Below are 12,478 nucleotides of genomic sequence, written 5' to 3'. Positions count from 1 at the left end.
TACAAGCTATTGAAAAGAATGGCACCTGATATCAATCAGTAATATAGAACAGTATGATGTCTAGTGTGAAAGGATGACAATATCAGTTTACTGTGACGAGCTTTGGATCTTTGCTGAATTATGTCTATTTAAGGTTAGAGGAAGGACTTGTGTTTTAAAAAAATAAGCCTTAGTTGCTAATAAATTAGCAGTATCGTTATATTTGCCTCCATAATGACTTGGAAAATATTGAAAATTCATCTGATCGCCTTTAACCTGAAGGTTCAAAAGCTGTCTTCTAAACTTATTCAGTTCTTTATCATTTGCAGTTCAATTAACATTTTTGAAATAAGGTATTGGGGATTTTTAGCACTGTAAATAAATAAAAACTGTAGAATCATTCCCTATCTTAACCATTACATAAAGCCGGGAGGAGATGCAACTGCTCCGGAGAACATACTAACAATTATAAACATAAGTGACATTAAACTTTTTCATGGGTAGGCACGCATCACACGCGTGTGGAAGAGGAAGATATTGGTATGGTTGTAATAATGCGAAAGATAAATACTGCATTGGTTCAAGAATGGAAAAAAAAGAATGAATTTATGAGGATAATCAAGGTAAAAATAAGTTTTATTTGAACAATACCATAAAATGATGACATTTGATTAGGAAATTTGGTACATCGCATTGATATTTCGGTTCCATAGTTTTGTCAATTTTTCCTCAAAGGGAAATTATATGGTCGACATAAATGCAGACTCGCCACTAAGTTAAATTTAGTCGCTTCCTTTGTTTCACATATGTTTATTGATATCGGTTTGATTTTTATTGTTTGTAGTACTAAGGAGTTCATTAAGGAGATAATCAAATACTAGTTTTAAAATATTTTGCCTCTTTGTTCAAAAAAGGAGATAATCAAATATTTTAACTACTAAAAGTAAAATAGCTACTTATTAGTTTAAAAACCTTGATAGGGATTTCCGTTTATTTCACGGTTCTTAAATTTTAATTCGTAATGTGCGCGCGTGCGTAAAAATATCATAAAAACTGTTCAAGGGGGAAGTCCTTGAAGCCAGCTTACCAGTTTAGGACTTTGGTCTCTTGCAAAATTCGATAGATTAATCCTGGTTCCTAACAAGAATGTTTGTAATGTTTGAAGAAAATGGAGTCACAGTCTTACAGAAACAACACCTAGCAAAGGAGCTGCACGGCTGGATAAATACAGGTTTGACTACTCTCAGACCTTTCCTGCCATACACAGAAGAACAAGCTTCGTCAAAAACTTCACTATCGCTCTAAATAAGCTTTGAACACATTGGACACTTGTGCCTAGTGACCAGCTTCTTAACAACGAAACCAACGATGTATTATTATTATTTTAATTTATTACCCGTCAAAAACGGAAAAGACGGATTATAAAAAAGAAAAAATTAAATACACTTCAACTACAAACATCATAAAATAAATTTAGTCCAGGGGTGGTTGGCTTTAAAAACTTTGGCACTGAATTTGGAGATTCTTCTCTCTATGGTCATGGAAGGGTTAGTGACCTTGTATTTCATGGAAATGTCGCCATTGCTATGCCACAGAGGGAGATGCAGGAGAAACTTGGCTTATCGGTAGAATACGCAACAAATGGCTTTTTTTCGGTAGCTCTGAATATTTTCCAGAAGGGAGCCAGAGCAAGCAGATGGGGGGTATTAAAATCATTGTATAGCCGGGCAAGGAGAGAACGGTTGAAACGATACTTATTGGCAACAAGTAATCCGTAAGACGCTCGTAGACGGGAACAGAAGTGGTTTGTCAGTTCTGAGCGCGTGTCTTTCAATGTAGAAGAAAATGGGAGGCCAAGATAGGCAAGGGACTCTTAGGGCTTAATTAGAGTGTCACCAATTTTAACGGAGAGGTTAACTGAAAGCTCATTTTTTGAACCATTGAAGAAAACTTTCTTCACACTCAGCATTTCTTTAGAAGGAAAAGTGCTGGACGGAGAGGGGATCAGGATGAAAGCCGAGAGGTTATTGTACTTATTTTAGAAAAGAGAAATGATGCAAGAGGAAACACTTTGCTGAAGGGCTTTGAGTAGGATATGGCCATGGATGCCAGAATCAAAGGCTCTACTAACATCAAACGCTCCAAAGACGAGAAAATCGCCATTTTTGTCTGCATCAACCAGAAGATTTGCAAGAACGCTGTGAACGTTTTCCTGTCCTGAATGCTTTTTGAACCCAAACTGGTCGTCCGGAGTAGTGCATCGAAGTGCAATTTCATCAAAAATAAGGGATTCAAATAGCTTACAAAAAGTAGTTGAAACAATGATCGGACGATAGAAAGCGCACTGGTCAGCTGGTTTTCCTTTTTTGAGAACAAAATGGACCAATCCAACACCAAGGCTGTCTGGAACGATTCCAGTAACAAATATCATTTGAAATACCAGAGAAAGGTGCTCCAGGAGAAAATTGCTGGCAAAGCTTAAATGGGTGTCAGATATACCATCGTAGCGCTTAGATTTTTTTTTTTAGCTTAAAAATTTTGGAACGCATCAAACGGAGTGACCAGGAAGCCAATATCCTTAACTGCAAACTGGAGCTCCTTATCGAGGGCCTGGCAAAAAGTGTTGTCTAGGTAGCAATTAAGGGCTGAAAATTGGTCTCTGAAGTAGTCGCACTAGTCTTTTTCTGGCATGAAGGGTGGGCCATTGGAAGATTTTTCCTTTGCTCGAAGATGCCACAAAGCAGGAGGCGAATTATCGTTTGTATATACTGGTATTAATTTTTAGGGATTTTTCTGGATTTGTACATATCAATCTTTTGAATTTCTACGAGTTGGTCATGCTTTCTATGGGCTTGCTCTAGATTTCTACATACTGAGCACATGATTTCCTCGGTTTGGTCTTGACTTATAGAGGATGCCTTTGACTCCGTCGGTTTGGAATTGATTTTTATGAATTGTCTAGATTTCAATGTTCTGGTCACGGTTTGTATGTATAAATCTTGATTTTTATATGCTACCTTGATTTTTTCGGATTGGTCTTGATATTAGAGGTTGGCCTTGATGTCTAAAGTTTAGTTTTGATTTCTAACGATTGTTCTGGATTTTTACATATTGATCTCTCGATTACTTCGGAAAGGTCTTTCCGTTTATGGTTTGGTCCGAATTTCTACGAATGATCCAGATTTTTATGGATTCATGTGGATTTATATACATTGGTTATGATTTCTATGCATTGGTCTTGATTTTAGAGATTGTCCTCGATTTAAACAGTTTGGACACGATTTCTATGCGTTTGCCAGGATTTCAACGGCTTGGTCTTGATGTCTATGGTTTGGTTTTGGTTGCTACAAGCTCTGGTAATTAGGAAAAGGCTAATTCAAGAAAATGTTTTAAATTCTACCGTCTGTTAACCATATAGTGTCACAGGCTAGGAGTTGTCATGGAACAACGCAATCTAACAAGGAAATGGGAAGTTTCCACTGTTCAAATAAAAACAATGGTCATTTTCTAGTTTATAAATTTGCTTTTTTATGGAAGAAGGTTGAAAAAAACCCTTAGGTGTGATAATGTGCCCTCAGAGGGTGTCATCGGGGCTGGTAAATTGAAACAAGCTGGCCAGTTTAAATGACCGATTCAAGTGTAAACGAATATTTTTGCATGAAAATGCCCGAAACTGAGTACCTACTGAGTCACCTTCTCAGTAGGGGCCCACCCCAGGCCACTTAGCACGTCCCCAGGTGGCGGATAGGGGAATGCCTTGCAGATATGCAGGGTACCTCCGGTGGTGATGGAGGCACGGACCAAGGGGGGACCCAGCCCCTGGGGGTCTTAAAATATAACTGGGATACCCTCGCCTGGGGGACATAAATTCAGGCGGAAGAGGTAGAAGGCCCCTCTGATGTAGACTGAGCTGGGCCCACCGGCGTGTGGATGTGTCCCGTCAGCTTCAAACCTTCTCCCAACAATGGGTAAAATCGTATGGTATGGCAGATTATCATCGTGGGAGGATCCTCTTCAGGAGGACAACTGCGAAAGGGCGGATGATTCAGCGACGAACAACGGCCTCTGCAAGTTGACGGAGAGGAGTGGCTTACCGCCGTCTCCTAACCAGCCTTGAAACCCTTCCTTTTAACAAATGAATTATGGGCTCTATGAATCAAAGCAGAATTACTACCGCGTCCGGGGAAACCGACAAACCTAGCGATTTGATGATGATGATGATGATGGCGAATGGAAGTAATATTGAACATACTACAGCGTACGGGGAAGCCGACGAACATGCTACCGCGTACGGGGAAGCCGACGAACATGCTACCGCGTACGGGGAAGCCGACGATCATAATAGGCCTATGACGACCCCCCGGACGGGATGAGGATACCCTGCGACTCATCTCCACTAAAACTGTACTCAACATAGGAACACTCAACACCCGGACTTTAGCCAAACCAGGAAAAATGGATCTACTACTGAAAGAACTAAACCGATACAAGTGGGACTTAGTCGGGCTATCTGAGACACACCTCCCCCGAACCGGTGAAGAAACAATCTCTGGAACCTCCCTCCTACTCTCGGGACGCACCGATGGCACTCACAGACAGGGTGTTGGATTCATCCTCTCACCAACTACAAAAAAGGCGCTGATCTCCTTCACGCCCGTATCAGAAAGGATAGCAACCATTAGACTAAAGGGATCCGTGTCAAACCTTACCATCATCCAGGTATATGCTCCTGACTCTGCTCGAAGCGATGAAGAATGCGAACAGTTCTACTTTCAACTTCAAAGTGTCACCGACCAAACACCAAAGAAAGATATGCTCATCGTCATGGGCGACTTCAACGCTATTACGGGCAATGATCAGGTTGATCGGAGAGATGTAATGGGACCGCACGGCCATGGCCGACTGAACGGAAGAGGTGAAAGGCTAGTTAGTTTCTGTAGAGAAAACGACCTGTATATAACTAACACCGCCTTTAAACACAGACACCGCCGTAATGTCACCTGGAGATCCCCCGACGGAGTAACTGAAAACATGATAGACTATGTGCTGATATCTAAACGCTGGAAGTCCTCAATAATGGATACTGTATCCCTTCCTGGTGCAGACTTTGATTCGGATCACTCACTCCTGATGTCCAAACTCAAGCTAAGACTGAAACGACTCCCTAAGACGACAAGAATCCCTAGATTCCGGACAGAGCTGCTTCGCGACCCCATAAAAAAAAGGCGCCTATACCACCAGCCTATCGTCAAAATTCCGAGCTATCCTAGAGAACTTCACTTCCCTCACTACCGTCGAAGAGATTGATCAACTGGCTGAGCATGCAACTTCTGCAGTTAAGGAGACAGCAAATGATGTACTCGGGAGGAAAACGAAAGATGAAAAGCCGTGGATTACTGAAGAAATAATCCAACTATGTAACCAAAAGCGTCTCTGCAACAACAAAGCTGACCCATGCAGCCGAGACACCTATAAATATATCAAAAGGAGAATCAAACGGGAAGTCCGAAAGGCCTTGCGTAACCATGTTACCGAGAAAGGCCTTGCGTAACCATGTTACCGAGAAATGCAAGGAATGCGAAACCCAGTTTAGGAACGGAAACAGTCAAAAACTCTTCAAAACAGTTCGTGAACTGTCTAGCAGGAAAGATCCCATCTCCACAGCAATCCTAGAAAAACAAAACAATCCCATCAACGACGCAAAAATGAAACTCGAACGATGGAAGGAATATTTTGAAGATAAATTAAATCCGCAGATCATTGCCGATCCCAGCATCCTAAACTCCTTCCCCATTAATGATCGAGAACCTCCACCGCCACTCTTAAAATCAGAAACTGAGGCAGCGATAAGATCCCTGAAACGAGGGAAGGCCCCAGGACCGGACGGTATCACTGCTGAACTAATTAACATTGACTCAGAGGACGTCGTCGAATTGTACCACAAAGTTGTGTCAGCCGCATGGTCAACGGGCCACGTCCCACAGCTATGGTGTAATGCAGCAGTGGTCCCAATCCACAAAAAAGGCTCAAGAAGAGAGTGTGAGAACTACCGCCCGATCAGCTTGACCAGTCATCAAACTAGAATACTGACCGAAATTCTCCTACGTAGAATCCAAGCAATTACAGCCTCCGTTCTGGGTGAATACCAAGCTGGCTTCCGTCCTGGACGATCGACCATTGACCAAATCTTCACCGTTCGTCAGCTCATGGAACGCTATGTCGAGTTCAACAGAGACCTATATCATCTCTTTATTGACTTTCGGCAAGCCTTCGATTTAATCTGGAGGAAAGGTCTGTGGCACATCCTAAGACATTACGGTATCCCCGACCAAATCGTCACGATTATTGAGAATATATACAGCCAATCCAGAAGCCGGATACTCACCACTGATGGACTCTCTGATGAATTCTCAACATCCTCGGGAGTTTTACAAGGATGTATTCTGTCGCCCCACCTGTTCAACCTGTTTCTTCACGCCATACTGTCACTGATACCAGACGAACATGGAGCCAAAATAGGTGGAGTCCTAGTAAACAAGCTCGCCTATGCTGACGACATCGACCAGCTCTCTACAACGGCCGCCGATCTCCAAAGACAAGCAGACTGTCTCAACGAATCCACAAAATCTTTTGGCATGCAATTTAACGCTAAAAAAACGCGAAAGTTATGGTCACGTCACGCCAAAAACAAGCAGCTACTCCTTCCATAATGATTGACGGTCAGCCAGTTGAAACGGTCGACCAATTCGTCTACCTGGGCAGTCTCCTCACAGCAGACAATTGTCATACCTCCGACATCAAACGCCGCCTAGCTCTTGCTAGTTCCAGTTTTAAAAGGCTCACAAATATCTGGAAATGCCGAAACCTGTCGAACCAGCTCAAAGTTCAACTCTTCAACAGCCTGATTTTGCCAATTGATACATATGGGTGTGAGACCTGGACACTGAAGATCGAAAATGAGCGCAACCTACTTGCATTCAAGATGAGATGTCTCCGTCGCATCGCAAGAATCACCTACACTGAACATGTGACCAATGAGGAGGTGCGAAGACGGCTGAAGTCCCCCGACACAATCCTAAATAAAATCAAACGACAACAACTGCGATGGCTCGGGCATGTCAAGAGAATGGACCACGACAGTCTACCAAAAATCTCCCTCGAAGGAACCATAGACGGATCTCGATCACGAGGAAGACCTCGCAAGAAGTGGATTGAAAACTTTGATCGAAAGCGCATCGTACTCGAACTGCACTAGTTCATGCCCTGTCAAAAGAAGTGGCCCCAAAACGTCCCGCGAGGATGGATGGGACTTAAGTAAGTATGTAAAATGCCCGAAAAATGCCATGTGTGTGAAAAATCTTGATAGAGAGTGCTGCTTGTCAGCCATTGGGTGTCATAGGCTAGGATTTGCCATGGAGCAGAGAAATATAGCAATGAAATGGTAAGTTTCTATTGTTCAAATAAAAACAATGGTCATTTCTTAGTTTATAAATTTATCTCTGAGAGAAAAAGGTTGAAAAACCCTCAGGTGTGATAATGTGCGCCAGATTATTGAGCTGGTACATTGTGCCATGTTGGTCAAAATTGCTAGGATTCATCAGAAGAAGACCGTAATGTGGATTTTTAATTAAGTTCAAACGATAGATTCTAATGCAAACGATTTTTTTGCAGGGAAATACCCAAAAACTGTCATATGTCTGATAATGCTTACTAGAGGATGACGAGTGTCAGCCATTGAGTATCATAGGCTGGGAGTCGCCGCAGAACATCACAATCTAGCAACGAAATAGCAAATTCCCGTTGTTCAAATAAAAACAGTGGTCATTTTTTAGTTTAAAAATTTATTTTAGAGAGAAAAAGGTTGAAGAACCTTTTTTTCTCAAAGGTTGAAAAGATTAAAAAAGGTTAACTTTTTTAATTAATTTTAAGCGATCGATTCTAGTGTAAACGAAAATGTTACAGGTACATTGATGTGATAATACTTGCTAGAGGGTGCCGTGTGTCAGCCATTGAGTATCATAGGCTGGGAATCGCCATAGAACATCGCAATCTAGCAATGAAACGGCAAGTTTCCGTTGTTCAAATAACAACAATGGTCATTTTTTAGTTCAAAAATTTTATTTTGAGAGAAAAGGTTGAAAAAGGTTAAATTTTTAATAAATTTTAAACGATCGATTCTAGTGTAAACGAAAATGTTACAGGTACATTGATGTGATAATACTTGCTAGAGGGTGCCGTGTGTCAGCCATTGAGTATGATAGGCTGGGAATTGCCATAGAACATCGCAATCTAGCAACGAAACGGCAAGTTTCCGTTGTTCAAATAACAACAATGGTCATTTTTTAGTAAAAAAATTTTATTTTGAGAGAAAAGGTTGAAAAAGGTTAATTTTTTTAATTAATTTTAAACGATCGATTCTAGTGTAAAGGAAAATGTTACAGGTACATTGATGTGATAATACTTGCTAGAGGGCGCCGTGTGTCAGCCATTGAGTATCATAGGCTAGGAATCGCCATAGAACATCGCAATCTAGCAATGAAACGGCAAGTTTCCGCTGTTCAAATAACAACAATGGTCATTTTTTAGTTCAAAAATTTTATTTTGAGAGAAAAATATATTTTTCGATAATATGCACAAGAAAGGTGTAATCGGAGCTGGTACAGTGTGCCATGCTGGTCTCAATTACCAGGAGTCATCAGAAGAAACGCTAATGAGGATTTTTTTTGCCATTAAGTTCAAACGATAGATTCTATTGTAAACAAATATTTTTGTAGGAAGATATCCAAAAATGCCATATGTGCGACAATGCCTGGTTGAAGGTGCTGTGTGCGAGCTATTCAGTGTCACGCGCTGGGAATTGCTTGGACTAACATGTTCTACAGCTTAAAGTTAGGGTGGGAGGTGTTAACAGCATTTTTCAGCGATGGAAGGAGTGAAATCTAACACTCAGTCAAAAAATGAGGCATTTCCATCAAGAGCTCTCAGAATTAGCTCTTAATAAGGTCTAATTTTATTTCTAATAGCAATCCATCCTCTCTGGAACTGCTTGCTAGGGTGGGCTTACAACATATTGTCACGGTTGCGTGAATATGCATAGTCTTGGCTCAAAGAAACGTAGCATTTTCATTAAAGCCACTCGGAAATAGCTCTTAATAGGGCTTAAATTTACCTCTAATAACAAGCCCCCCCCTAGACTTGGTTACTAGGGGGTGGGCAAGCCACATATTGTCATGGTGGCGTGAATATACATAGTCTTGGCTCAAAGAAACGTCACATTTTCATTAAAGCCACTCAGAAATAGCTCTTAATAGGGCTTAAATTTACCTCTAACAACAAGCCCCCCTCTAGAGTTATTTGCTAGGGGATGGGCAAGCCGCATATTATAATGGTGGCGTGAATATGCATTGTCTTAGCTCAAAGAGACATGGGATTTTCATCGAGAGATCTCAGAAATAGATCTTAGTAGAACTCAAATTTATCTTTAATATCCCCCTGAAATTGCTTGCTAGGATTCTCACCTTTCTGTAATTCACAGTTCTGTTTGCTTATATTTTATCCTTTATAAGCTTTTTCAAGTTTTTTTTTTATCATTTTTTTAGTTTTAAGTGCTGTTTCTATGGTTTAATAATGCTTATAAATTTTTATTAATAAAATTCGTATTTACAAAAGTCTGCGTCCTTTAGATGTCTATTTTTAGGATAAAATTTCAGCACGTAATCATTTACTTAATAAAAAATCTAATGCCAATGCTTAGTAACATCTGCTATGTATCTTAACCTGTCTAGATCACATTAGAATATTAATAGAATGTAGCAAGCAGGTGTATCAATAGCTTTGATGGATAGTTACACGGCTTGGAGGTAATGGTTAGGAAACACGTGAACCATAGGTTTTTCGAAACATTTCCGCTAGAAAGTATTTTCCGAATGATAACAATAGTATGGGTTGTTGGTCAAGATGTCCAAGGCATGGTTCCATTGAGGGGAACCCCCTGTTGAATCCATATGCGGACATAAAACCTTTGGAATATAAAGGTTCCCTGAGATAACTCATCGGAAGAAAAAATATTTTAAAGCGTTCATTACCATCATCATTTTATTTATAACCCATCACAAAAAACCCGGCAGAAAACCCAGAAAAAGACAGAGTAAAAATCAAGAAAAAAAGAAAACAATAAGAGAAAACAGAAATAAAAGCACACTTTGACAACTACAAACAAGGGACAAACAGAAATGACCAAAGATGGGAAGACTTCTGGCATTCGGTAGTGAAATCACAAATACGCTTCTTAATAACTTCAGCTGGGTTTACCAAATGATACTTTCTTTGCAGAAAAGAGTTACTTGTCCAAGTTGGAAGTTCCATTAAATACTTTGCAAATTTAAAGTAAAGGAGATGAACTTGCTTTCTTTTGCTACAATTAAGGAAAGACCAAATAGGAGCAAGGGCAAGTAAGTGAGGAGCCGTTAGGCTATTGTATAAGTGAAAACGGTGAACTCTACTTAGATACGGAACGTTTGAGGCCAGGGAGGCATACGCAGTCTGGATCTTACTGGCATAATTTATAATTACCATGTCAATAGTTTCTTTCAGGTTTACTCCAATAGGCATGCCCGGGTAAGTAAGGCTGCTGGCAAAAGAAACCTCAGAGCCGGATAGACTTATTGAATTTCTATTCACTTTATAGTTGAATGGTAGAATAACCCAGGAGCCTCGGTGGTTGGGATAGGTTAGAGCCCCGACAAAACTGGATGCTAGGGCCCAGATTGATTTGGATTCTAGGGGAACCCGCTAAAATTGAGTGCTAGGGCCCCCACTTGGAATTGAATGCTAGGGCCCCTAGTGAAATAATATACTAGTTGCCCCGTTGGAATTAGTTGCTAGGGGACCCTGCTGGGATTGCTTGTTAGGGCCCCCGATGGAATTGAATGCTAGGGATGCCAGTTGTTAGGTTAGGGGCCCAATGAAACTGGATGCTAGGGGCCCCATGTGAATTGGATGCTAGGGCCTGCTGTGGCTAGGCTAGGGGGCCGATGAAATTGGATGCTAGGGCCCCGACACAATTTGATGCTAGGGTGGGGGAGTATTGGAATTGGTTTTAAAGTCCAGGGATAATAAATTGGAATAAACTTTAAAGTCCAGGAATAGGATACATGCTTCAGCTCTCTTACAATGGATAGATCTATCTGAATAAATTTTTCTGTGATTAGGGTACAGTTTAGTAATCTGTTCAGCAAAAATAGTCTAGAACTTCTTGATTACGTCACTCTTTTGTTTGCAAAATATAAAGAGCCGCCTTTCGTATAAATGATTCCTATTCTTTGTCTCGTCGCAATTCCAATGTCTGATGAATCCCAGGATATCTTCCACCAGCTATCATGTCAAAACAGAGAGCTATTAGTTTTCAATAAAAAAAATTTCGACAAAACTGTTTTCGATACAAATTAAAACAACTTTCACTAAAGCTTTTAAAAGGTTATACAAGATCGTAAAAACCAACCTACTTTTAACTGCTTCAGTAGTTTTTTTCATGATACCTTCCGTCCTATGTAATGCAAAGATGAAGGATAAAGAGAATACTCCTCCAAACTAAAAGAATATCTACAATATAATTTTTATTTAAATCTCACCAAGTTAAAAACAGTTCGAGTGACATCACTTCAATTACGTTCCTCTAGTACGATAAAAAATAAAATAAAAAATAAACATCTTCGTCCGAAAGTACTCTAACAAGATTCCCCCTCCCCCCACAAAAAAAAATACTTCGAGTGAAATAACTTCAATCAAGTTTCTTAATAGTAAAAAAAAACCGTTGGCAGACATCACTGCACGTGATGTCAAACATTGGCAGACTTCCTCTAGCACGATAAAAAATAAACATCTTCGTCTGAAAGTACTCAACAAGATTTCCAAAAAGAAAATAAAAATACTTCAAGTGAAATAACTTCAATCAAGTTTCTTAATAATAAAAAAAAATACTTGGAGACATCACTGGGATATCGAAGACTCTAGAAATTCTAAAATAATTATAAATTAATAAAATTCTAGAATAATTTAGGCGACATCACCCAAGCAAGGCCGTATACAGGGTGGGGGTTTGAACCCCCCCCCCCCCGCCCAAAGTGTTTGTCCGACTCGTAAAAAACGTGATAAAAATGAATATGAACAAATTTTTGATGCTTTTTTTTTAATTACTAGCTTGGTACTAGTCTAGTTGTACAAGAAGAGGAAGTCAGGTCCCACCCCTCACTAGCAATAAAGAAAACAACTGTTCTCGAAGACGAGAATGTTCTGGAAAAACAGTGTGGCTTTTGTAATGAGAAGGGGGTGCGCTAACGCTATCTGTCTGATGAATCGCAGGATATCTTCCACCAATTATCATGTCAAAACAGAGAGGTATTAGTTGTTGCTTTTTTCGACAAAACGATTTTCGATATAAATTAAAACAACTTTCGCTAAAACTTTTAGAAGTTTATACAATATCAAAACCAACAGGCAT

General features: G+C 40.2%; 1 protein-coding gene across 1 annotated transcript; it reads left to right on the top strand.

The window, feature by feature from the left end:
* Nucleotides 1-4,434: 4,434 nt before the first annotated feature.
* On the top strand, nt 4,435-5,286 carry LOC136035062 (craniofacial development protein 2-like). Its single transcript, XM_065716659.1, has one exon. The coding sequence runs from the start codon at nt 4,435-4,437 to the stop codon at nt 5,284-5,286; it is 852 nt and encodes a 283-aa protein (XP_065572731.1).
* Nucleotides 5,287-12,478: the final 7,192 nt, after the last annotated feature.

The sequence above is a fragment of the Artemia franciscana genome, chromosome 13 (assembly GCF_032884065.1).
Source record: "Artemia franciscana chromosome 13, ASM3288406v1, whole genome shotgun sequence".
NCBI lineage: Eukaryota > Metazoa > Arthropoda > Branchiopoda > Anostraca > Artemiidae > Artemia > Artemia franciscana.
This window is presented reverse-complemented; position numbering and strand designations above follow the sequence as displayed.